The 27010-nt window shown below is 34.3% G+C and overlaps 2 protein-coding genes and 1 long non-coding RNA gene across 12 annotated transcripts in view; 2 read left to right on the forward strand and 1 right to left on the reverse strand.

Moving 5' to 3' along the window:
- The window catches only part of LOC126912367 (uncharacterized), a 197679-nt gene extending 189974 nt beyond the window's left edge, over positions 1-7705 (forward strand). The window contains exon 2 of the long non-coding RNA XR_007707061.1: positions 7545-7705. This is a non-coding gene — a long non-coding RNA (uncharacterized LOC126912367). The remainder of the gene's footprint in view (positions 1-7544) is intronic.
- LOC118263307 (serine/threonine-protein kinase OSR1) overlaps positions 1-13015 on the reverse strand; it is a 35351-nt gene extending 22336 nt beyond the window's left edge. For 5 of the 10 annotated variants that reach the window (XM_050704118.1, XM_050704120.1, XM_050704122.1 and 2 more), the window contains exons 1-6: positions 12774-13003; positions 10142-10243; positions 5464-5515; positions 826-1015; positions 356-480; positions 163-256 (exon numbers count right to left, since the gene is read on the reverse strand). In XM_050704118.1, the coding sequence (XP_050560075.1) occupies positions 163-256; positions 356-480; positions 826-1015; positions 5464-5515; positions 10142-10243; positions 12774-12817 (607 nt within the window). In that variant the 5' untranslated portion in view covers positions 12818-13003. Of the gene's footprint in view, positions 1-162; positions 257-355; positions 481-825; positions 1016-5463; positions 5516-10141; positions 10244-11391; positions 11633-12773 lie in introns of those variants that run through there. The other 5 variants (XM_050704125.1, XM_050704126.1, XM_050704127.1 and 2 more) reach the window with 5 other exon arrangements.
- On the forward strand, positions 9054-25918 carry LOC118263373 (uncharacterized). The gene is made up of 6 exons (XM_035575315.2): positions 9054-9167; positions 15405-15605; positions 16014-16076; positions 17072-17206; positions 18738-18811; positions 24720-25918. The coding sequence occupies exons 1-6, from the start codon at positions 9141-9143 to the stop codon at positions 24811-24813; spliced, it is 594 nt and encodes a 197-aa protein (XP_035431208.2). The 5' UTR covers positions 9054-9140; the 3' UTR covers positions 24814-25918.
- The last annotated feature ends 1092 nt before the right edge of the window (positions 25919-27010 follow it).

The following is a 27010-nucleotide window of genomic DNA, read 5'->3' on the forward strand; positions in this document are numbered from 1 at the left end:
AGACTAACAAGTAAAAAACATAATCAATAAACACTTCCTCGTATTTGAACTTCATCAAGCAAGCGGTTTAATAATTCAATTAAACAATATGATACAACTGTTTATACTATTGAGTTCTTAAGCATAAATTAAGTAATAAAAAATTCATGAGAATATGTTCACCTTCAAGGAGCCTCAGCACCAGCCATAATTCGTCATGTACTACAAAACTAGTATAGTATGTTACTACATTTTCATGGTTACAGCTGCTCATAGCCTGAAAATAAAAATAGGTATGAAATCAATAATGCACAATCATTTTGGACAATTAAAAACCCGTTGAATATTAAAAATAACAAATATTTCCCGCCCATACCTGTATTTCCTTCAATAATTCGTCCATGGATGTATTCCATTTTTCTAAATTAATACGTTTTATGGCACATTTCTCATCGCGCGGTACGCAGAAGGCGGCGTGTACCACAGCGGTAGCCCCAACACCTAAAATCAACAACACTGTTCACTGCGGCTATCCAAGTTGCTGTATTAGTAACATTAGATTTTGGTACTAAAACATGACTTCATAGATAACAGTGGTTGGAACCATACCATTGGGTACGTATCTATTTTTAATAGAGCCCTAAACACTTCAGTCATTGAGAACCTGGACAAAATCAAAGAAATAGAAGAAAATCTGACATTTACTAGATCATATGGAATTTGACAGCCAGACCCAAATAAGCCATCGTCACCTTGACTGCGGTTTTTATGAATACATACAAAACATTAGACTCGAATAAAATACTAGTTAGCAATAGTTTAATACGTTTTCATAAAAAAACTTACCAATAACATCTCGTAATTCATAATCATCTTGACTATTGGGCCATGGACACAAGTTGTTTGCAGTAGCAGTCGCCATTTTGCGAGTGAATAAATTTCCGATTCCTGCCGCGGCTGTTCCGATCGACAAGCGCGCGGCTCGCGCATATGACGACAATGCGGTTTTCTGACGATCGCACGCTCCGAATGATTTCTGAGGAATGCAAAATAAGGAAAGCTAGAGTAAATAAATCTTAAGTTGGTCAGTTAATTGTCTTTTATTCATAATATATTTTTTCGATTTCAAAATAAAGAATATTTTAATCAAATCGAAATCCGTAGCGTCATCTATTATTACTATTTAAAACTTTTCGGCAACTATACACATAGATAGCATAGTATAAAATTCTTACAATGATTCAATAGATGGCACAAATTTCAATTTCGACTTTTAAAAATATTAATTATTAACCCAATAATTTGTTGTTACCAATCTTTTTATCATTATTTTAGGTAATCGATGTCTGGTAAAATATTACTTGAAAGTGGGACATAAAATTAAATTTTAATTCGTACCTGGGTATTTTGTAATTTTAAGTAAATAGATAAGCAGCACGCCACTGTACATACCTAAAGATTTCCAAACTCATTTTTTGTAAAAAAAAACAATAGGCAAAAATTATTGCTAAGTAGGCAGAATATGAAATCTAAGATCAGAAAACCAACATGAAATTTTATCATCTATGATCGATTAAATGGAGAGAATAAATTGAAGTGTCGTCGTGTTATTGACTCAGCATGATTGGCAAGTTGGACTTTGCCCCGGTGGAAATGTATACAAACAATTTATGAGTTCTCAAAGTAGGTAGGTACGTAACTATGCTACCTATACCTTACTAGGCTACATTTAAGTAGGTATTTAGCCCTTCTAAGTTGTAATATTTAATTGGCTATATTATTACTACTCTTATGTATGTGTAGATGGAGTACCTGACTTTCTTATGTGAAATTAAGAATTCGTCTCCACGTTAAGCAGACGGGTGGAGGTCGCAGTTTAAGAGGTTTAGATTTATCACAGAGCGCTGCTGTGCAATTTTCGATACATGTGAGGTCCTGTCAGCTCTTACGCCATCAGTAGCACCACCGTAGGAGTGGTGACAGATGTATATGTACAAAGAGAATATAGGTATTTATTACCTACTCGAACTACCCACTCTACCGTGACCACACAGTGTTCAAAGTTCTTAACCGTCATAAAAATACATCCAGATTATGAGTGAATTTATAGGTAGACGTTGTTGCACTGTACTCTATGTGTCCTTAACGATCTAGCTAACTGATTTATAGGTCCATTTTTCTATTAACAATGCCAGTCTAATGTGTGTCTTATAAAGATTTATTTAGAGCACTAATCTACCTACGCAGGAGGAAAGGGTAAGTACTGTAGACTGGCTACCTCAAGGGCCATTGATGACTGAATAAATGTATCTAGATCTCTGGTGCCCCACAAACACGAGCAAAGCGAAGCATAAGGATAAATAATATATAAATACCTAGCTATTTTTTATATACTCTTTTACCAAAGTACTTTACCAATGTGTAGAGGGAGACCTCTACATGAGATTTACTCAATATGAAAATGTAGAGACAGGTTTCTAAACTTAAAAGTCCTAATTTGTACCCTTCAAGTCTCAAATTGCAGTGAAATTCTACAGCCGTAGCTCGTAGCGCGTAGTCCGTAGCACATGTTCGTAACGCGTAGTTCGTAGCACATAGTTCGTAGCGCGTAGCATCGTTTTCTGGCTATTAATTATATTATTTATAGGCTGTCGTATGGAATCAACGGCCGAGTCCGTTACGCGGAAAGAGTTAGAATCTATTTTTTGTTGCATAGTGCATACCAAATGACTTGAAACCACCAATTACTGTGTACCCTCGATTCTTGTAAAATGATATTATGGACCACATATTATGTGATTTGAGCTTATTATACAAACATACCTACTTGTTTCTTTCATAGTTAAATACAGAAATCATCACACATTGCAACTCGATACGACTCTTCCATAATTTTCATTACGATTTCAATCTATCACATTAATTATAATGTAGATAGTCAATTTACACTTAATAATACTGAGTTGACAGTGTAACAAAATGGATTAAGCATTATTAAGGTAATTTAATAAAAATATAGAAACCTAAACGTTTCGATGGAATTTTGCTCTTCGAAATAAGAGTTAATCAACTACTTACCGGGCTATAAAATATGAGAACAAAAAAGTTATATCCCTAGCCGCCTGTTACTGGTTCGTACATATATGAATTTTTATACAAAATAAAATCATTCCCTAAGATTTTCATTGACCCCTTGCTCGATAGATGGCGTTGTACAAAACCGTTCATTTGCTGAATCGCGCTATGGTTTCGTTCCAAGCCGACTACATATACCGGCGGGCGACGCGTGGAAATATAGGGAGAGGTCATCTCTCTAAGAAGAAAGGCTCATGCAGTAGCGTGTATCCATATTTTTGAATAGGACTGTCTGCATTGCTGCAGTTCAGTTCTTAATAAATACTGAAAAACTATTTTACAAGTTCGAATTGCTAAAAAATAAATAACTATTCAGGTTTTGTTTGGCAACTAATATACCATTAAAATATGGTATGTGCCGTATTGCTGCTCTGAGTAGGCAAGATTTATCATTAATTTTATTTTATTACATTACATTTATCATTAATTAACCACATTAAGTATTATATTTACTTTTAATTTCGTAAAGGTGAATAAAATAATACCTAAGTAGGTAAGACAAACGTATACACGTTTGCCTCCACATTGATAATAAATCTCATTTTCCATATTAATTTCGGTTACTTTTTAGGTAAAAAGAAGTTTAATTTTAAGCCTGAGTAAAGTTCATATTATCGTGATTTTCAGCAACTATGGGTACTATGGGAAAATTTATTAGCTATTGACGCAGAATTCAGAATTGCGCCTAGTATACAAAATTACTAGGCAAGTCATGTACTATGATTACTTATGATTTACTATTAATTGATTACTTATGTTAAATAAATTGTTTATATGTATGTATAAATAACTTGTCCTTCTCTGCCTGTAAGACAGGATATTCTTCCTAGTACAGGCATTCTACCTTTGCGAAATCTATGATTTTAAATAAAGATGACAAATGACTGACTAGGCAAGTGTTCGCCGTGCAAGTGTCACAGGTTCGATTCCGGCACGGAACAACTCTTTGTGAGATCCAAAACATAGCTTTAAGAAAAATCGAAAAGCATCGAATCTTTTAAATGAGTGTTATTAAATGGGGTGGTACATAATCTGCAATTGTAAGTTGAAAGTATGTGGGTAACAGGTTACCGGAGCTCAGGCTCGAAACAGGACAGGGAACGGGGTGGTTTTAATCAGTTAGAGTTTGACACTCCCTCACACCACATCTAAAGCGGGAGAGGTATTTGGATTATCCCCACTTAATAAAATCTATACTTATAATAAATCTGTAGAGAGGTCAATTCTGTACATTAAATATATTTCCAAAATAACTATCAGCGGGTGATTAGTGATCGATACTGACGCCAAAAATGCAATCAGATTTTTTTTTGTCTGTCTGTCTGTCTGTCTGTATGTTCTTTATAGAAACAAAAACCACTCGACAGATTTCAACGAAACTTGGTACAATTGTTCTTCATACTCTTGGGCAGGTTATAGTATACTTTTCATCACGCTACGATCAATAGGAGCAGAGCAGTGAAGGGAAATGTTGGGAAAACAGGAGAACTTACTCCATTTTTTAAACTTCCGTCGCGTGTGCAGCCTTAATGGTTAAAGCTACACAGAAATAATGTATGACGGAAATGTTCTCCTTAAAATTGTTAAAAAAATATTCCACGACAGCAAATGTCTATCTCTTATGGTTGACTCACAATAACACTTATAACTATCGGGAGTTAGCTTACCAGTTCGGAGCTTTCTGATTATATTTGTCTACTCTTACGTTTATAACACTCTCATTCATACATTCATATTACTAAATCTGTAGAAGGGTCAATTCTGTACATTGAAAATATTGAAAGAAAAGCATCACGTGAAAACTAACGGTTCTATTTTGATGAAACTTGGTATAATTATACCTTGTTATCCTGAGCATAAAATAGGATACTTTTTATCCTGGAAAAATACGTAGAAAAACAAATCTTTATTTTTAAGTTTTATTCTACAGAACGCGAGCTCAACAGCAGTAGCTCAATAGAGGGATCGCCTTAATTATTATGGGCCTCGCCGTATTTGGGTCCAATAGATATTTATAAGATGACTTCCACGCAAAGATCGACATCCGCGCGGACGGGGTCGCGGGCGGAAGCTAGTATTATAATATAATTATGCAACTCTGCGTGTCTTAAGTAAAAAAGCCGTGAATTGATTTAGGATTGAAGCCTAAGAATGAAAGGAAAAAAACTAAAAAGGTATTCGGCAAACTTTTCTATAACTGAAGATTTTTATTCATCATCACTGTTGTAGAACGGCCGGCTGACAATAATGACGTAAATCGATCTCATGACGTCACGTTACATTTCAATATGAACATTTTCCGCAATACAATATTGTAGGTAATTCTTATTAATGTGCGTAGTTGCATACCTGTCTAAAAACTCCCTGTGCCCCCGGTGAAATTATATCGCTGGTCATTTTCCTGAAAAAACAAGTAAAACTTTTGGGTGATTTATGTAATATAGAGCCATATTTTAAATGTGAGAGATGCTTGGACACGTGGCATGCTTCGACACGAATGGGTCGGCTCGATCGGAGTAATACCATGACCTCACAGAGAACCGACGTGAAACAACGCTTGCGTTGATTTGTTGTTGTGAGGTTACCGGAGACCCAACTACCTTCCCAATCTTCCCGATTCCCGATTCCCCAACAACCCTTAAATTCCTAACCCCCAAAAGGCCAGCAACGCACTTGTAACGCCTCTGGTGTTTCGGGTGTCCATCGGCTGATCCGTCTGCTCGATTACCGACTTACAACATAAAAAACCTATCTAATGGAGATATTTCTCGAAAGAAAATGTACTTAGGTAATAGCTACACAAATAACCATTGAAGAGAGTAGTTCGGTTCATGTTGATTAAGTGTATTAAAAACAACGCGAAAGTTCAAAGCCCACAATAATAATTGAAGCAAAGTAATCTACGAAAAGGCTGGAACATTGAATCCGTATAAAAAATAACCATTTTTCCTTCCATTAATAAAATGACAATTCTTAGAAAACGGAACAAGTTTACCGTCTAAAAGGGGTAATTCCTATCAACGTAAATATTAGCTTATTTGGTTTGATTTAGCTAATGACGCAGATTGTGGTCACATTTTTATTATCACAGTCTGACATTTTAGTGTGATTGTCATTTGTCGGGAATTATCACAGAGTATCCCGGTGTTATCTTGGTGTTAATCTCTCTGTTGTTAAATCTGACGACTAATATAGAAAATTAAATTTTTTGTTCACGTTCGAAAATATGGATAGGACGATGGACACTGTCGATAGAAAAATATTTACTTTTTAATGAAAAAAATATTGTTTAAATATTCATTATGTGTAGGTACTTCGTTTTTGAACTGATAGTACCTACTAGAGAAATAAGTTAATTAAATTTTGATTTATTTGTATAATGTATTTTTACACAATAAACATGATCAATTGTATGTAGCCATCAACAATATTATTATGGGCAGTTATCGCTATTGATTATTAAACGTAATAATTAAACAATACATGGTACAATCTAAAATGGCATGTAATTAGGTGAGTATGTCACACAAAGAAAATTATTGTTACTAACGTACCAAACCATAAATATAATGTAAGCATTTATTTATAATTAAGGGGAATATCGATTGCATCATGAATAAATGAAAGATATCAATAATAATAATTTAAATAATCACTTATTCCTTCAAACATTTCCGATGCCCCAACAACCCTTAAATTCCTAATCACCAAAAGGCCGGCAAGGCACTTGTAACGCCTCTGGTTACCGGGTGTCCATAGACGGCGGCGATTGCTTATAATCAGGTGATTCGTATGTTCGTTTGCCGGCTTATACCATAAAAAAATACAAAAAAATCTTTTTCTATTCCAATTTGTAGGGCAAGTGACCCGGTTGTGGCCATCGACCCCTTTGTGGCCACTTGGGCCTTCAAATATTTATAACTAAGGCATGGACAAATAAATTACTCTGTTATGTACAGTATTTAAAATATTGAATATTGGAGACACTGATACCGTTGGCAGCTTTGATGTGTCAAACTTCACTTCGATGCAACAAGTCATTCTTTTTAGTGGAGGGTGAAATTGTTAAGTTCTTAACAAAAAGGCTAAGGCGAGCGGGTGAGGATTTGGTTTTTATTTTTTTAATCTTTGCTTATTGTTTGGATGTTTATGTTAATACTACATGAAGAATATATTGTCTAAGTGGAACTAAAGTTATTTTGTCGCCATATGTTTCTGAAGTGGGATTATTAGAAGGTGGCCACTAATGGAGACAAAATTATGAATTTCTCCATCTTTGGCCACACGGCTGGCCAAAACTTTTGTACATAAACGCCCCACTTCTAGTCATTTATCGTAATTTATTTATAATTTTTCCTTGGCTTTACATATCAACAAACACATATTTTTCATTTTCAGAGATGCAATAAATTGCCTTCATACAAAGGGAGGTCAGTTTACTTTGCAGCTTTTACCAACGTCATATAAATGTTGATCTCTTTATTTGTAAGTTAAATTCAAGTGAAGTAATAATATTTCATATTTTCCAGACTAAATGAAAACCATTGTTTCTAAAATGTCAAATCTAATTAATAAATTTTGATTACTTTTATTGTATTTTTTGATGGCCAGAACTGGCACACGACCGTGGCCAGAAATGGCACGAATCTGGCCAAAAATGGCACAAACTCCCTTTTTTTTTCTTTTTTATACAGTTATTTTTTTACTGGACGTTCTTTAAAAAAAGGGTTTTCTTAGGCAAGATTAATACATGTTAAATTACTTTTTACAAGAAATATGTTCGTGATTACAAAAAATACTTTTTACAAAAAAATAAACCGACTTCACTAAAAAAGTTAAAAATAACTTAAATTTCGGAATTCGGTGTTTCTCGGTATTATTTGTTTGTTACACCGACTTCCGAAATTTAAGTTATTTTTAACTTTTTTAGTGAAGTCGGTTTATTTTTTTGTAAAAAGTATTTTATTTCACACTTTTTAACTAAAAAAGTCGGTTAAAATTCTCTATCTCAATAACTACTTTATTTATTTGTATTGTCACAGTCACTTAATTAACTTTATTGTGATTTCTATGTGAGTATGAAGTTCCATTGGCCATTTCTGGTCTTCTTCATCAGTTCCACCTCTTCAAAGGTCACTTTTTGACTGTAAATGCTTCAATTCTAGATGAATATACCAAAATCACTATATAGTTCCCTATAATATTTGAGGAGTTCCCTCGATTTCTCTAAGATCCCATCATCAGATCCTAACTTGGTGACAATGGGACCACCTCAGAACTATCTACTTTCAAACAAAAAAAGAATTTTGAAAATCCATCGACAATTGACGGAGTATAACTTTATTGTGATTTCTATGTGAGTATGAAGTTCCATTGGCCATTTCTGGTCTTCTTCATCAGTTCCACCTCTTCAAAGGTTATTTTTTGACTGTAAATGCTTCAATTCTAGATGAATATACCAAAATCACTATATAGTTCCCTATAATATTTGAAGAGTTCCTCGATTTCTCTAAGATCCCATTATCAGATCCTAACTTGGTGACAATGGGACCACCTCAGAACTATCTACTTTCGAACAAAAAAAGAATTTTGAAAATCCGTCGACAATTGACGGAGTATTCGATGAACAAACATACAAAAAAAAAAAAAAAAAACATACAAACAGCCGAACATAGTACCTCCTCCTTTTTGTGAAGTCGGTAAAAACTATAAGTTAAGAAAGCCCCAAAGTCGACAAAATTCTTAAAGTGGCCACAACCGGGTCACTCACGATATATGAAATTGTCCAATAAAGCTGCATGGTCATCAACATTTATTTATTTCTCACAACAAAATGGTGACCCATACTATTCTCATCGTAAAGATTAACCAGAACATTTTAATTAAAACACTTCGACAGTTGGACTGGATTAAGATAATTCGTGATATAAAAAGAGTTTCAGACTGTGGAAATCATTCATAAAACCGTGGATTGTTGGCCGTGAATCACCCCTCATAAAAATAACCTGGGAAAGCACCAGTTGAAGATGGCAGTCAGGCATTTCATCATTAAGGTAATTATTGTACTTCTCATCAATATTTTTGTTTGCATTGCCTTGCATTGGTTTGCGATAGCCACGATTTTAATACATGCTACGTAGGCTCATGTCCAGAAAGACTGCTATGCATCAGATTGCAAAAACGCAAAATTTCTGCGATCCTAACACGTCCTTTTGCCATTGTCCGTAATTCAAAGGTCCGCAATTTCAAAATTGCTTGTTAGACCCTGACCGAGATCACCCGTAGGATGGAGGGTCCCAACGTCTTGTTTCATGATTAAAACTGACAGGTTAAGGTCCAGAGACAGGGCCAAGTATCATGCTAACAAGATATTTTTAGCCTCACAAGGGTACGACTTTAAAGTTACCTATGGATTTAAAATAAAATCAAAACTAGTAAAAATTATCATTAGGTATATGCAAGCGAGTCTTTACTATATGATGAACCATTTTTTATGGAGGAATTCTACAATATACATTTTTAGCTACCATCTCTGGTAATAAAAATAAATTATACCACTGTTGCTTCTGCCAACGGATTCGCCCTCGTTTCGATTGCTTTAAACGTAAAGCAAACTCGGAGTAAGGATGCTGAATCAGTAACACTACTGATTAACGTCCGAAATAAATAAGTAATCTCAATACAAAATCTGTCGTAAACATGAATTTTTGACATTACTTGTATGAAGTTTCTGTTCTATACCCTTAATACGAGTTGGCTTTACGTTCAACGAAAACGAAACGAGAGCGCGTTCAGCGCTCTGATTGGTTGGTTTTTCGCACCGGCCAATCAGAGCGCCCGAACGCGCTTTCGTTTCGATTTTTTTAAACGTGAAGCAAATCCATACTAACGGTAGTGTAAAAAACAAGGATCGATCCAGATATTTTGAATTATGATCGATTTTTGTTTTTTATATTGTAATTTATTTTATGTATAGATAAATACATGCATGATGCGATGGAGATATTGATGATGATTAGATACATACCTGTCTCCAATTTGAGAGACTTTGAAAAGACCTTCGTTCTCTGGTACCGGCTCCATGTGGAAAGTACCACGCTGACTCCTACGCATCTCCGCTTTACGGGTGCTATGGAACATATAAAACAAAATATAATTAATTGTATTGCACATCTAATCGAGAGATCTGAAATAGAGAAATATCAGGAAAACAATACTTTCATTTGAGAACCCGAAACAGTGAAATATTGGGAGTACATCAGAAACCATTACTTACTGGAATTTTCTTTCCGAAATTCTCAATTACAACAAAAATTAAACAAAATAGCAATTATTTGAGACCTCCTTTACCAATTCTTTGACTGTTAATGTTCTCGAAATAAAAACTTCTCAAAATAGAACTATTAAACTACACTCTTGCGATGGTACCTGAGATCTGCTGATGAGTAGCACGGTAGCACTATTATCAATCATCCTCTGATTGCTGTACCCATAATAAGTATCTAGATATTCTACGTAGCTATTTACTAGGTAGCTAAATAACTTATTCAATTGAATTGACCCATATTGACATTCATTTCCTTGTGTTTATCTCAGAACTACAATAAATTAGCATTTTCATTGGTTTTGACAAATTAATGCGTCGCAAATCTACAGATGCAAGGAATACCAATGAATTTTCCTATTTGTATTCCAAAAATATGAATAGAAACATTAAGTTGTTCCGATAATCTTGTCACAATTTAGCATATCTCGATTTATTTCAAATCAACACAACAAAATACATCTGCGATGTTAAAATTAAACAAACTCACATTCGCAATTATTGTTACTATTATTTAGGATGCGTACCTAATAGGATATAATAAAGTTATACAGAATGAATTTTATTGCCTTTTTCTAACTTCAATGTTTAGTACTAAGAATTTTCTAAAATCTAGTGCTTACACTACAATATAATTAAGTGTCTAGGTCACAGGTATTTAACCTACCTAAGAAATTAGGTTTAACTAAATTAACCTAAATTTTCAGGTTGGTCAAATACATCAATTCCTACCTAATGTAGGAAATTGATTTATAGGCAATATAAATCACCATTTCATATACAAAACAAGCAGTATCGTTTTCTAGTTTTTAATAAACAACAAAATCTGTAATGAAAAAAGGAAGTACAGTTTACAGTTCACGAGACTCATATCAATAAAGAAAACCATCAAAACCAAAAACTATTTAACTTTAAAAACAAACACAAGATCCAAAAGACAAAAGAGCATTTACCGTCTCAATAACCCTTTCATTTCTGCACAGAATTATGTCCTCACTGCGTTTCATAGTAATCACACATTGTATCGATAAACAGTTCTCTTGAACAACAAAACTGTATAACTAAATCACCATTCACGATTTAACACCTTTATAGGAATTAGGAATAACTACGAACAATAACTATACGCAGTACTAAACGTCAATGTTATCTTTAAAACAAAGCAATACATTGCCACCTTTAATGAAATAAGCGTATCTTAGCGTGAACCGCTTATCGCGAAAAAAGTGCGTCAAGTGGGTATTTTACTGTAATTATATGCACGTAGACGTAACATAACTTTTTCCTACCCGTTAAGTACATTTCTATTTTTGATCCACGTTTTGTTATGCGTTAAAGTTTTAGCAACAATCATTAAAATAAATTTGGAAGTCTATTTTCGTACTTACCTACCTTTCTTCCAAAATTTTAAAGTTAAGGTAAAGTATTAATAGGTAAAAGATTTTTAGATTTTCTATAGCTATTCAAATTATTGGATAACTGATCAAATCTCACAGAAAACCACAAACGTTAAACAGACTAATGAACAAAACGCAGCATCACCCACATCAGATAAACCAAACGTCTTGATCACAATTCGCAATAAGATTTTAAAAGTAAATACACGGATAATATTACAATTATATTACCGTATGTCTCTCCTAATATCATCAAAGTTGCTTGTATCCTGTACATCACTAAGTAACAATATTGCTTAGCACACATACAGAGAGTTTAGCAAGACTTTAATATAAACAAATGTTAAGCTGATTATGAAAACATCCGATTTGAACCTACCTTACTGTTGTTGTGATTGAACCTTTGTCCAACTCAACGATTAAAGTTCTATAGTTAACTGTTAGTTTTATTTGTATCAAAACGTCACAACACTTGATACTCAAGATGAGGATGAGGTTTGGCAGGATAATAGGTTCTAAATATAGATTTTACGTAGCTCTAGTACCCCTTGCTTTGTCGTATTTGGCAGGATCCGCAGTCCCTCCTCATTGGAGCAGAGTACCATTCAATTTCATTGTGTTAAAAACTAGCGATCTTTTATACGACAATAAATGTATTGTGCCCGTTGTAAAGGCCACATGACGTTGTACAATGATGATCATCACATACACAGGTAGGAATAGGAACTACTTGGGATATTGATAGTCTATATACATACACAATGAAAAATAATTCGTATAAATAAACAATAAACACGTGTCTAGTTTAAGTTTATTTTTGTATTTGGTCAAAACGATTGATAATTTCTGCTATTTCAATACTACAGTATAAAATAATGATATATCTGTATGAAAAGCACAAAATTTTCTATTGTTTTTGTCACAAAAACATCGCTTACCCGTCAAGCTGTGGTGATAAGAAGTCAACAATATCAGCTGACATTGCGCGCCAATTCGTTTTGCAAATAAATAAACACTTGTTAAATGCACTGGTTGTGAAGAGTGAAGAATCATTGACGAATGTGCACACGTAGACACGTATTGTGCATAAAAAAACAGAAACACTTGCAAGGTGCCATCATCATAGCATGTTACATTGACCGTAGTGCGAGCAGAGTGTACTGTACGGGCCAAAGCTGTGACCGCAGGGCTGGCCAATCTTACTCTCTCCTACGCAGTACGATACTATTCAACCGACTTCTGAAACCGAGGTTCATGCTTAGAACACTTGCACTGGAAATTCAATAAGGTATTATTCAATACAGTAAACAGATACCAGCTCTATAATTATATTGCCATCGCCAGGTAATTTGACCATGTTTGTAGAATTTGTTCTTTTATTCTGTTAGCTTCCCATGTATTCATCACTTTACCAAGACGGTAGAATCCAGTTACAAGTTAGACATGTAACTAGAATCTTCTGAATCCAGGTACTAACAGTATAAATACTTAATTATACTATAATCCAATCGCGAGTGCTAACACGGAAAAGGTGTTACTAGATTTTGAAACATTAAATTATTAGCTGATTAAAATTTAATCCAGGGTTGTGGTTGGTACATGCCAATCCGCTCCTTAAAATATGAGACTTTCGGTAGACATAACTGATAATAAAAGTGAGTGTTGCTTTAGCTTTCAAGGATAAAAAGGCCCGATAAAAAAATCGCAACAAAACTGGTACGAATGTTGAGAGCCCCTGTGATCCTGCAGTGTGGTAGCAGTTGAGCTCTACGGACGGTTGCCAATCAGAGCGCGGGCTTGTCGCTCGGGACTAATCAGCTGAATAGCTATTTGCCTCGATGCTAACACGTCATCCTCGTCACAGCATGCACGGTACACCAGTAGGTACGGCTGAATCTGACCCCGCATTAAAACTAATTAACCGTTATTTGCAATGATGTGTTCCGGTGCTGCTGTTAGTTCAAAACAGTTCGCATTATGCAGTTGTCATGTTATTATCGGGAATCTGTATTCGTGTTGATATTTACAAAGAGTACTGCATAGGATAGGTACTGTAGGTACAGATATATAATTTATTATTACATTATTAAAGGTATACTGCTTCTTAAATCTAGTAGTTGCTAATATTAAAAATATTTAAGCGTTTTAAACAAATAGATGACTTGGACATCGCTTGATTTGATTATTAGTATGTATCACACTACACAGCACGATGGGCCAGCGATTTGAGCATAATCTCAATAGTGATAATAACTTATGTAATAACTGCGCAAGGATAGGAACAGAAGGACAAGTTTCTGTTCCGTTGTCCTGCTTTACATTTTTCATCCGATAAGTTATTGTATTTTTCGATATCAACATTTTCAGCCGGTCCCCATTATGGTCCCGTTATTACATGAGATAAAACTAATGTAAACCAGTTGTTTTCATAAAGCACTCGTGACTAATGACCGTATTATTCTATTTTCACGGTTTTCTGTATTTAATATTATGTATGTGAAAACTACTTAGAAGATTCTGTGTATTTGCATACAAAGGTACATTGACCCCAAGACACAATGACTACGTCATCGTGTAAATTGTCACACGTAAACATATTGAATCAGCTTCACAAATCACATATCATTCTTCAAACCTTTGTGCCTACATGTACTATTTATACAGGTACACCTATACAACTTATTAGTTAGGAGTGCCCATGGCTTCATTCATGCAAATATTTCTTACACCTTTCATACTTTCCTTGATCGTTTTAATACTTGATCCAAATCAGTTCAGTTATTCTCGAGGTTTAATGATATCTTCTGACGAACAGCATAACTATTATTTTCGCAATAATTTCAGCATACAATGTCTGCTGAGTTAATTTTGATGAATGTATTAATAATAATCATTATTATAGTTTTGATTCCTAGTTTGAACTATCGCGCCAGTACGACATCTGTGGAGTCCACGACTAAAGCTTTAATATCTTTTAAATAGCTAATTGAACCAGATCGATTCAAGATGTTCTTCAATTACCAGCCAATAGTCTGACATCTAGTTCATATGTTGGGTAGCCACATGCCCTGACGACTGAACTATAATTCAATCTAACAGCGTTTGTATGGAGTTAGTAGTAGTACCATATACATATCTGTTTTAATGATGAATAGTAAACATGTGTACCTATAGTTTTTCCGGTGTTACAGTCGGAAACTCGAAACAATGTTCTATTTAGTGCATGATAATAGTAAAGATGACTATCACAGACAAAAGGATGGGAAGGTAGATACAGAGGTACCTCTATAGAGAGACCATCAACGTATACCTCATGGTTTACTATTTTATGAATTTTGGATGAACTCAAATATGGTCTTCAAATCCCCTAACATTGTTTATGTACTTAATCTTCGACTGGTTCTGATATTCAATTGTAGTTGCTTACCTTTTTCCTAGTTCAGTACGGTAGGGCTGTTGACCACTAAACGGGACAAATCTATCCACACTCTCAGCAATGGCCTCGAACCCAACCAGGGCAAATTATATGCCTATAAATTAGTATAAACATATTTTCGCATCTCTTTTAGGCGCTCTGCGTGACTGTATGCCTGGCATATAATTCCCCATCGCCCAATGAAGAATCAGCTAGAGAATTCATAGAACATGTCCTAAGGATCCCAAACCCTGAAAAGATATTGAACTCTGCTCGTGGTAGACTTGAGAGGGCTCGACAACAGGAGCTGTTGAGGCAGCGTGTTGCTGAGGCTGACTGTGAAGATCCTAGCGAGGTAACTCATTATTTAGACTCTGTTTAGTTTACAATACAGATACATTCAGAGATCCTGAACTTCACCGCTGTTTCCTGATGATTCTGTTGAAGTGAGGCTTTAAATCGGCAAGAATTTTCAACCTTCATAATAAATCCAGATTTAGTTTTTTTGGAGTTGATTTATTTGAGCTGTAGAATCCAGTATGTTGCACCTTCTTGCAAAATCCAGATTAAGTCTATTTGGAATTGATATATTTGTGCTGTAGTATCCAGTATGTTTCATAATATACTTTTGTAAACGTTCTTATAATTCAAAGATTAAATATAACGTACACGTAAATTACTAACTGATTAAAATGGGAGTTTATCATGATGTTGTAAGAAACTTTCATCTAGACGATTCTCCTAATACTTATCTGATTTCCAGCTGTTACCAGAATACACAGCGGCCCTTCAAGGTTCACGGGAGCTCAGGCAGCTAGGAGCACAGGTAAGTAATCTAACCAATGAATTCTACTATCTGAGGCACGGTAGTGTCCTCACTAAGTAGACTTTAATTCTTTCTACAACCAGTTGATTCAAAAATTCAATCATAATTTCAGGTCTTCTTTTAATCGGTTACGTACATAGCAATAGTTTTCGAGAGTCGAAATGAAATGAAATTATATTTATATCTGTAAGTAGGTTGTTAAATAATATAACACTTTTACACGTCAATATTTCAAATAGCTAGATGAGGCCGGCATTTACTATCCGACTACTCTGAGAAGAAATGCCGAAACAAACTCAGAGGTCATAGTTTCTTTTAAAGTCTCGAATTACAAATCCATAGATACAACTACACACAAGTCTTGATCGTTTAATATCATAACACGGATTTAAGATTTCAAAAGAACTTAATGTACCTATTGTTTAACATCAGATATAGAATGACGTAAGACCAATATTGCATCATGCCATGTCACTAAATGCAGTGTTAGCACTAGCTAAATACGGCTTCAGGTGTCCTATTAACATTTAATATGAATCATAACAATTTCATAAACATTTCTAATTAAATTAAAAATTCTTCTAACTGACTGAATTGGAAATTGCTTCTGACTGTCTGAATTGGAAATTGCAGCTAACAGTTGAGTTGCGCAACCAGGTGGTAAGCGATCATGTGGCCGATGGTAGAGCACGCCTACTACCTCAAACGCCTTGCACCTGTTTACTTGGGATTTGAACACACCTAAGTTATCTTTTTCAGGAAACTTATATTCTAGCAAACTTATATTCCATTTCATAGCGATTCACACATGGAAACTCAAAGACGCTTTGTTGTTCGGATGTTTCCTGTTTTGTTGCTTTTCTCTTGATTTTTCTTTAAACCTCACGTAGCCCGAGACCTCTCCAACCTTGGAAATCGGTTCGTGCGTTCGGGAGTTATAGCGTCAGGAGGAAAACCCGACTTATTTTTATATTATAGATATATTTCTCTTTCAGAAACACTACCCCATATGTCATTTGGAGAGGACAATCAAGAAGTTGAACACCAACGAATACGAATACCGACCAGCGTACTATGAAGAAGTACGTTGCACCATGACATCGAGCGACGATATTGGCGAAACTAATGAGGTTAGAGATCATCTCTAGTAACCTCTTCCTTTCCTTTCCTTTCCTCTTCCCCTACACTCTACCTAAAGGCCGACAATTCACTGGTTACACTTCTGAAGCTCTGGTTGTCCATAAACGGCGGTGGTCGCTTACCGGCAAATAATATTTCTGCTCGCATGGAAATATTTCCAAACATATTCTTTCTCACAATCTAGACCTGCCGTGCCGTGGACTTCCACAAATAATTCAAAACCAAAATTAACCAAATTTGTCCTGCCGTTTTCTTGAGACATTTCTTTTTTTTCACAAAATCGAAACGTCCCCAAGAAGTTATACAAATACTTGTGATGGGGTCGCCTCGCAACTTCTCTCTCTTACTTTCTTTTTTATAAATGTGTTTTATGTATCTTTAGAAGTTCCTTACCTCTAAAGATATATTAGATACCAACTTTTTGTACAGTCTAATGGCTAGCGCTATGGAATAGGTATGACGCTTAAAAAATAAGAATGTCCGTCTAGCAGAACTCTTACGAACACAACTGCAATGTCCTCCTATAAATTGTTAACACCTTTTGCAAACATCGCAAAAAGCGATTTAAGTGAAAAGCAAACACTTTGAAAATATTGAGGACAATTTCATTTGGCATTTCATTGTTTCTGCCATTTTTATTTATAGTAACATGAACATAGAGCATCACCACTAATATTCCCCGAAGGATTAGGGATATGTGTGGTGATGCATCAAATGTACCAATCACTAGTAACACCCGCTTCTCAACAATTATGTTCCAGATTTAGAATTAAATTTATCTAATATCTTCACATAACTTATTTACTGAATTGCACAAAAAAATTAATTTAAGTAGGTTTATGGACTTTGTACCACATTGAAACGAGAATAAAAAAGAATTAAATGACGATTACCAAAAGTAAGATGAGTCGGCGAAATCGTAACGAGATATTACAAATATACTTGAAGAATGAGCAATGCATACTTTGTGAGCATTATTTTAATTTACCTTCACATACCGCGACAGATTTAAGGTCAAACTCAATAAATCTATCGATAGATTTGGTCATAAGAGAATTATTATTAACATATGCTCCACACAAAATGTTGAATGTCAACAAAGCTCGATGTTCTATCTCTAATTAATTGATCCTACCAACAGATATATAAAGTCAAAGGTACTTTTGAAACGTCAAGTTGAATTGTCCGTCAGTCTGTCTATCAGTAAAGCTAGGTGCTCGTTCCAAAGTGTAGCTTCGAATGGAGAAGAACGAGCAAGAAACTCTATCTGGATTATTGTGACAGTCTGTTAATCTTATGCACACACACCTTACGATTTACATGTGCAGTCTTATCTGTCCTTTCGTACTGTACAGTTAAATCGTAGGTCCATACAGCATACACATCTGTATATTTCGACTATACCTACAGTTAAAACAGCGCACTTAAAACAGAAGATGTGTAGCCAGCATTAGAATTGCCAGTCTTGACTTTCATGTATCCTAATCATCCCTATAAAACAAATATGTTCGGTCTTCCCAGGTCTGCTCGAGTCTCGGATTGGCGTGCGTCCAATGGAACAAAACTATTCATTTAACAAGAAGACGGTACTCCAGGTAAAGCATTTCTTTTTTAGTACAACTTTTCTTTTTAAGATGAACTAATATTACTGATACTGAGTAATTTTCTTTCATCATCAAAATAATATCACGCTGTCTCTTAGGTAATGGTTATGTACAAGGACTTTTCATATGTGTACATATGTATAGCTCTTGTTGCTAAGCCAATTTGCAGTTGTCAAGAGTCTGTGTCCTTAGAAGCAAAATGAAACTTTTTGACAGATGATTACTAACTGATTTTTTTTTACTATATACATATTTTACTATATACATCAACAGCCTATAAGTGGCCACTGTTAAGCAAAGGCCTCTTCTCACATGGAGAAGGTTTGAGTATTAATACCCACGCTTGATCTATGTGATTTGGCCTTAAGGTCTTAACCCATATAAATTCCCTAAATCTTCGGCATTAGTTAGTTTCTATCAAAAAACTAAGATGATCGAGAGATTTAGGGTTAAAATGGGTATAAATTAAATTCTGCTGTTACAGTAGGTACCTCTAAATTAAAAGTTTGGTGTAGTCTAGAGGTAAAGAGGTGAGGCAACAGTGAGACACTTATAATAAAGGCTGTTAATATCGTAAACCTAACATTATTACACTTTAATAATACAATATTTTATGAAAATAGACTATAAAATCTCTTTCTATAGCATTGTTCTCTCGCCATTTTTTTCAGTCCATTAGAAACCTCTTTTATGTGTTTACCTATTAGTTGAGTGGAGGCAACAATATTGCATTGATATCGTGCTGTAACAATCTCGTGGGATGACACGTGATCCATAGAGAATTATTAATGCAAACAGTAGGTATATGTCGAATGTCCATTTAATAAAATAAACAGTCTTTTGAACTGGTCATGGCGGTAGGTAGTACTCGTATCAAATGTTCCAAGACGGGACAACCACGTGCACCTGTAGATCTCATCACAATCGAAGTTTACGGAATTTAATGTAGGTCTTCCAAAATTTTAGTCTTAATTAACTTTAATATTTTCTATAATTTATTTGGAATTCTATTGTAGAAAGACATATTGGGGACCGGGAGTGCAATTCTCTCTCTCTCTCTCTCTCTCTCTCTCTCTCTCTCTCTCTCTCTCTCTCTCTCTCTCTCTCTCTCTCTCTTAATTATTACAATTCTCTTTACTAACTATTACCCGGGTCGTCCTCTGTGTGGTCAAGGACAAGTAATTTCAGATCACACTTCAGCCTCCTAGCTATCTTCAGACACATCATGCCATAATGTCGCAGTATTTTGACATGAAAAAAAAAACATATACAATGCCATTTTGCAAAATTGTAATTACACATAATTGTAACTATGCAAGTCGTGGTGGCCCGGAGTCTTAAGACATAAGGCTTCTCAGGCATGGGGGTGCGGATGTAATGAGACATTATTCACTGGTTGGTAATACAACTTTGAATTACCATAAAATCTATGAGAAAATTCGAGAAATTAAAGGTCTAGTAGATATAGACAATGAGACCAACTGAATAGGCAATTTAAATTATAACAAAAAAGAACCTTTGCCATTTATTTTAACGCTTACAAAAGTGTACGGTTTACCTCTATCTAGAAACTTCAGCTCGTATGTGTAGCTAAATAAAAAAAAACATTAATTATAAGCCTAATGATGAATCTCAAATACTTCTTGAGGTAAACTCTGCCCTGCCTGACTTCGATGTTGTGTAGAAAAAAACATACAAGAAATATAACCTATCTCAATACAAAATCTATGGACTTATTTTTCTATAGAGTTACGGTCAAAATCCTGGGTTTGATCCAGAATATATTCAAATCGCTTAATGATTTCAGTTCCAATGAATGACGAATCGATGGTGAATCGATGGGTCGCATGTTCTGCTGAACAAGCGAAATTCAAGATGAAATTGAATTATGCATCAAATTATTTGTCAGTGGCAGTTATCATTAGAAACCAGAAATGTGGGAGACCCATGCTTCGGCACGAATGGGCCCGCTCGACCGGAGAATACCACGGCCTCACCGAAAACCGACGTGAAATAACGCTTGCGTTGTGTTTCGTTGTGTGAGTAAGGTGAGGCCCAATTCCCCCCTTCCCAATTTTCCCAACCCCCGATTCCTTAAATTCTTAACCCCCAAAAGGCCGGCAACGCACTTGTAACTCTTCTGGTATTACAAGTGTCCATAGGCAGCGGCGATTGCTTACCAACAGGTGATAACATGCTCGTTTATCGGCCGGCGTGTTCCATAAAAAAAACGACTTAGTTATTATTTTACTTACTATTTTAACATAATATACGGAACTTTGTATTAATGTACTGTAAGTGTAAGGTACTACCGTACTACAGAAGTTAATATCAGACCAGTAGTGTCATCTATTGAAACTAATACCAACTAAACAAATGTATATCATGTCATGATGTCGATCGATATACAATACGTCATTTAAAGCAAATCTTCAGTTTCTTTTACTGCCGCATTCGAGACATTTAATTATTACTTAAACTATTCCTTAGTAGCGATTTTGTAGTGAAAATAATAATTGCTTATACAAGTAAACATTACGAGTACGGTGGATCCACAAGGGTAAGCCGGTAAGAGTCCAGCGCCCCGATTCCCATCCCATCCATGAGGATTTCCATCGCGTTACAAAAAAAATGGTGTTTAGAGATAAAAAAATATAACTGCGAAGTTTTATTATCTTTTCTTATAATATAGTATTTGAACTTTTGAAAATATATACGCATTAATTAAAAATAAAAACGAGACATTAAAAAAAAATATAAGGTACAGTAATTATATTTAGGTACATCAATGTATGACGAATATTAACTTTCGTAAAAACAGAATAAATATTCAAGAAAAACTTTGAAAAATATTTAAAGGCCCATTGTTTTATTAAAATCTATACATATAATAAAATCGTAGAAAAGTGCTGTCTGTACATTGAAAATAAAAATAAAAAAATAGCAGGGGTTATTGTTATGCCGATGTCGAACCCAAAAATGTAATTAACTTTTTTTTTGTCTGTTTGTCTGTTTGTCTGTTTGTCTGTTTGTCTGTTTGTCTGTTCGTCTGTGCGCGCTAATCTCAGAAACGGCTGATCCGAGTTGGATGCGGTTTTCACGAATATATTGTGGGATGCTTAAATTTACATTTAGTGTTTGTTTCATGTCAATCGGTTCATAAATAAAAAAGTTATGTCAAATTAAAGAATCACGTCGAACATTCTATGCTTATACCATTAATCTCCGCAACTATTTGACGGATTTGGTTGAAATTTGGTACAGATATAGTTTAGAACCTTAGAAAGGACATAGATATATTTTTATTTCAAAAATCAAAAAATAAAAATAAGAAATAAATTATTTATAAATAATTCTATGTCGATCGTTACACGACTTCGGTTCATGTTATTGTTTTAATTTATCGAAAAAAAGTAAATAAATAGTAAAAAGGTATGAAAAAAATAATATCAATATAATAAAACATTTAGTACAAAGAAAATGCTCTAACGGAGTATAGATAATTCTATGTCGATCGTTACACGACTTCGGTTCATGTTATTGTTTTAATTCATCGAAAAAAGTAAATAAATAGTAAAAAGGTATGAAAAAAATAATATCAATATAATTAAACTTTTAGTACAAAGAAAATGCCCGAACGGAGTATAAATAAATAATCCAAGTTGTCTTTATCCTCGATAGATGGCGTTGGGATCGAAATAGATCGCGCTATGGTTTCGTTACATTCATTTGGTTGGGTATCGGCCGAGCGCTTCGGTACTATCGTAGAAAAAGTGTATTATCAGTCGTATGATTATTTGTCTGTAGTGGTCCTGCTGTTTCGTATATTCTAAATTGGTTTCGTTGTATTTGTCAATTAATAAGTTTATTTGTTGGGTTTTCCTGGTTTTTTGGTTAAACTATTTAACGTAGGTTTAGTTTGATATCGATTATTAGTAGTTACTGTAGTTAGTTTTTTTAATAAAATTGTAAGTCTAATTTATAAATTAATTAGATTAGATTTAAGTCGTTTCTTTTAAATTATTTAGTTTAAGCTTGGTTATTATAGCATAGAGGATAGGTTGTAATATAGTTTCTTTTTTAATTGTTATAAATTCGTAATTCGTAGCTTTCTTTAGTTTTAAGTTAGTTTAAGTCCGTTTTTAAACTATTTTTTCAATGCCCTAAGTGAGTATACATCTATTAAATTCAAACGCAGAGCTCATTATGTTGATTTTTGAAGAGTTCCCTGGAATATCTTCCACATCTCATTTTTGAAGAGATCCCGCGAGATCGGGAACTATGTGGTTAAAACCAAAAATTTGCCGGAAGTCACTATTCCACGCGAACGAAGTCGCGGGCAAAAGCTAGTATAAAATAAATTATTTTTTCACACTGTATAATATGTAATTTCTCACAGCTTATTACGTAGGTTAAATTTTTCTTTGTTATTAATTTAATAGGTACCTACTACTACTAGTTAACACACAACCCTATAAAATTAAGGAATTTAAGTACGAAAATACAACCCCTGTGTTGACTGATTCGAATTGAGCCTGCCTGGTTCGAAAAGCAGGAGTAGTAATGGGGTGGTGTTTAGACAGTAAGAGTCTCACACAAGCCCAAGGCGGAAGAACTAATGGGATGATGGTCCCCCTAAAAAAAAAAAAAAAAAAAATCCATTTGAATAAAAGTTATTTATAAACAAATGAAGAAGGATTTGCAAAATTATTATAATTGCATTTAGGTATTTAACTTTAATTATGTACTTATGTGATAACGTAAATACAGGTAGAAGTAATTTTAATTTAAGTAAGCTTTATTTAAGTTGAGTTAAGGTGGTATTATCGTACTTATCCATTATACTCACACAGATGAGATCTACAATGACGTGGGTGCATACAACCGAGACGTTTTTAAATTACACTTTTGAATATCCGTCAAGTTAGTGACATTTACACGTAGGTATGAAAATTAAAATGGCTATTGTATGAGATAGCAGCAATTGTTACATTAAATTGTATATTTCAACGAAGTCAAAATAGCTATAAGTGCTGTAACCATTGGACGACTCAGTCAGTTTCTTTCACACCATATTAGTAATATTCAGGTATAATCAGGGGAAGGCCTTTGTTCAGCAGTGGACGTCTCTGGGCTGATGAATGATATTATAGTAATATGGCGATTGGGTAGCTCGTAGTCTCATCTAAAATTAAAACTTAGAAATCTTCTATAACTTTAGACAACTCGAATAACAAGTTATTGAACAAATTTTTGAGCTCTTCGTACCCAAATATGATATAATAATCACTTGTATTCTACAATTGGACCGTTTTAAAAGCACTTACCGAAAATATAATGTTAGGTGATCTACTCAATTATAGTAACTACTTAGTGGTCGCCTAGTGGTCGAAACTCGACCATATACGATTTAATTTACAATACCACTTAACATACGTTCAAGGATAATTTTTATTTAACGAATTGCTATTCGTTTTGTAAAATTCAAATTAATATATTCCGGCGCATCATGAATAACCAAACCTCCTTCAATGAGAAACCTCTTTTCATATGAGACGTGAGAATATCATCGCAATGTCTGTCAATTTTGACGTTTTGTCAAATACTATGCATGGTAGTGTGTGTAATGTTTTATTTATTGATTTAATGTACGTTATAAGCATTATTTTTGAAAAATATTAGCGTTCTGCACTTCTCCTACACATAAACTATAAGTGTACCAAATTTTATGCTCCTACGTTCGCGCAATTTTCATAAAAAGGGGTACAAAGTTTTTGCATCACGTATTAATATATAGATATTGTCTATTTAGTGTTAATATGATTGGATAGCTTATTAGTGTAACATAAACGTATTGATTTATTAAATACTATCATGTCGTGTTATTTTATCATTTCAGTGACTGTTGGGAGACGAGCACCATGGTGATTCCTGCTGGCTGCGAGTGCATGTGGCCAGTCCATCGGCTTGGCGACATGAATCTAAGAGTTTAACCAGCAATCCATGATGGGCTGTTCCGTCCTCCAAATCAGCATGACATCTGATCTCTATTATCTCTAAAAAACTTAATAATTTTCGTGTATAAAATATAAACTTTCTAGTCTAGTAATTAAGGCTTAGTTGCATCAAGAAGAAGCAATATATAACCTCTTTCTGTCGACTTTTTTCTTGAAACTATAAAACTAAACTGTACATGTTCTGGTGATGGATTGATTTATTATTGTTTTTTTTTAATTTATAGTTAATATGTTTATAATTGTTGTACTTATGGGACCAATTAAAAAATGGCTGGTCCATATGTGTCAGATAAATGATCATTCTACGTAAAAAATGTTCATGTGTTGTCATTTAAAAAAGCGTTACTCGCGATCGCTCACTTACCTATATCTATTATATGTAATAGGTTTCTCGACTACAAATTGAATTTAAAGATTTAAACTATGAAACATATTGTCCGGCTGAGGCATTTGTGAATACACTATCAACAAAAAAGCTGTTCATTACATTCTTCCCATATTCAATACCCTTAGTACGAGTTTGCTTTACGTCCAACGAAAATAAAACGAGAGCACGTTCGGCGCTCTCATTGGTTGATTCATTCGCGCCGGCCAATCAGAGCGCCGAACGTTTTCGTTCAACGTTAAGCAAACTCGTACTAATTACTACTGATTTCAATTAGTCAGGCAGACATCACTCTCAAAACAAAACACATTGTATCCTAAGCCTAATTACCTATTAACCTTTCTATATTTACCCAACGGTGTATAAAACCTTACTTTATAATTATGATATTACAATTATATTCTACATATACCTAATTAAAAAGAAATTGTATGCTATTTATTAAGACATTTTTATTTGTTTAAAAATGTGAGGGCTATATTGATGCAACTAAGCTGGCTAAAATATTCATAAGACTGGTTCAGTGCTAATGTCCTTATAAGCTGAACATTTTTGGTGGATTACACAAAACTTGAGAGCCTAAGTAAACATTGCTTGCCCACTTAAATATGTAAACAAAACGCATATGTATATTAATATTACTTAATATTACGCTAGTCACACCTTTGTACATACATTATAAGGTTTATGAATGTCTTGATGCGTTTTTTTTGTCGTAATTTACCAATAGAGTTTTTATTATTAACAACTAGCAATCCGCCACAACATGAACTAGTATTATCGGTGTTCTAGAAGATATATTCAAATTTTTCTTTCATAAAAACTTTGTCCTTACAATGACAATCACAACAAAAAAGGATTAATCTAATTTGGACTAGCAGTTCGGTAGTTATGCGCTTACATAAGTACATTTCGGTGATTCATTTTGCTTCATACATTTATAGATTCTATAGGAAATCTTTAACCGTGAGTAAATAGTAATACATAATTAAATAATTCACAGCTGGTACTGTCTATTCAACGTACAACGTAATACAAGGTTGTACGGTATTTATGACAGACAAGTTATAATTTACGCAAGACAGTAACCGAGTCCAAGTCACCGTGATTTAGGGCCGTTTGCTCAAATGTTTAAAACAGTAACACCCGAATACTCAAACGCTCAATTTAAAGTTGTACTTAAATATCGTGCTATCTCTGTCATTTCATAAAGAATTGATAGTAACAGAACTACATTTGAGGATCTTAAAATTGAGTAGCGTTTAAGTATTCGGGCATAAGTTTATAAGCTGTATATTGAAAACTCGACTTACCATGCATTCATATCATTTGAAATTGATCAAACGATAAATTGAGTTTCTATATAAACTTGTCTTTATTAGGTATATCAATTAATAGATATAAATAATGTATTTATAATAGACTAACTACGTAGATGCAGATTACCTAGCGGGTTTACCGGGGCTCTGGCTCGAAAAGCAGGAAAAGGAACGGGGTGGTTTTTAGTACCTAAGTAAGACTCTGACACTCCCTCTCGTCTCGCCCAAGGCGGGAGAAGTCATTTGATGATTTTCCCCCCTAAAAGAAAAGATTACATACTACCTATCTATAATGTTTACAGGTATGGTCGTCAGAAGCAAATATTGCTCAGAATATGGCATTAAATATTTTTCTGTAGATATTGGAATTAGAATTTTGAAATTACTATAATTACAACAACATCAGCTTATAAACAAAAATAAACAATGTAATCCTGTTGACGCAAAAACGTTATATTAAAATAAAACG

Source organism: Spodoptera frugiperda, chromosome 25, assembly GCF_023101765.2.
Source record: "Spodoptera frugiperda isolate SF20-4 chromosome 25, AGI-APGP_CSIRO_Sfru_2.0, whole genome shotgun sequence".
Taxonomy (NCBI): Eukaryota; Metazoa; Arthropoda; class Insecta; order Lepidoptera; family Noctuidae; genus Spodoptera; species Spodoptera frugiperda.

What these genes read in the sequence shown, in the direction of transcription:
- LOC118263373 (XM_035575315.2), top strand. Translation starts at nt 9,141, where the DNA reads ATGGCAGTCAGGCATTTCATCATTAAG. An exon ending in TCAGGCATTTCATCATTAAG is followed by an intron (nt 9,168 to 15,404) that starts GTAATTATTGTA and finishes CATCTCTTTTAG; the next exon opens with GCGCTCTGCGTGACTGTATG. An exon ending in ATATTGGCGAAACTAATGAG is followed by an intron (nt 17,207 to 18,737) that starts GTTAGAGATCAT and finishes CGGTCTTCCCAG; the next exon opens with GTCTGCTCGAGTCTCGGATT.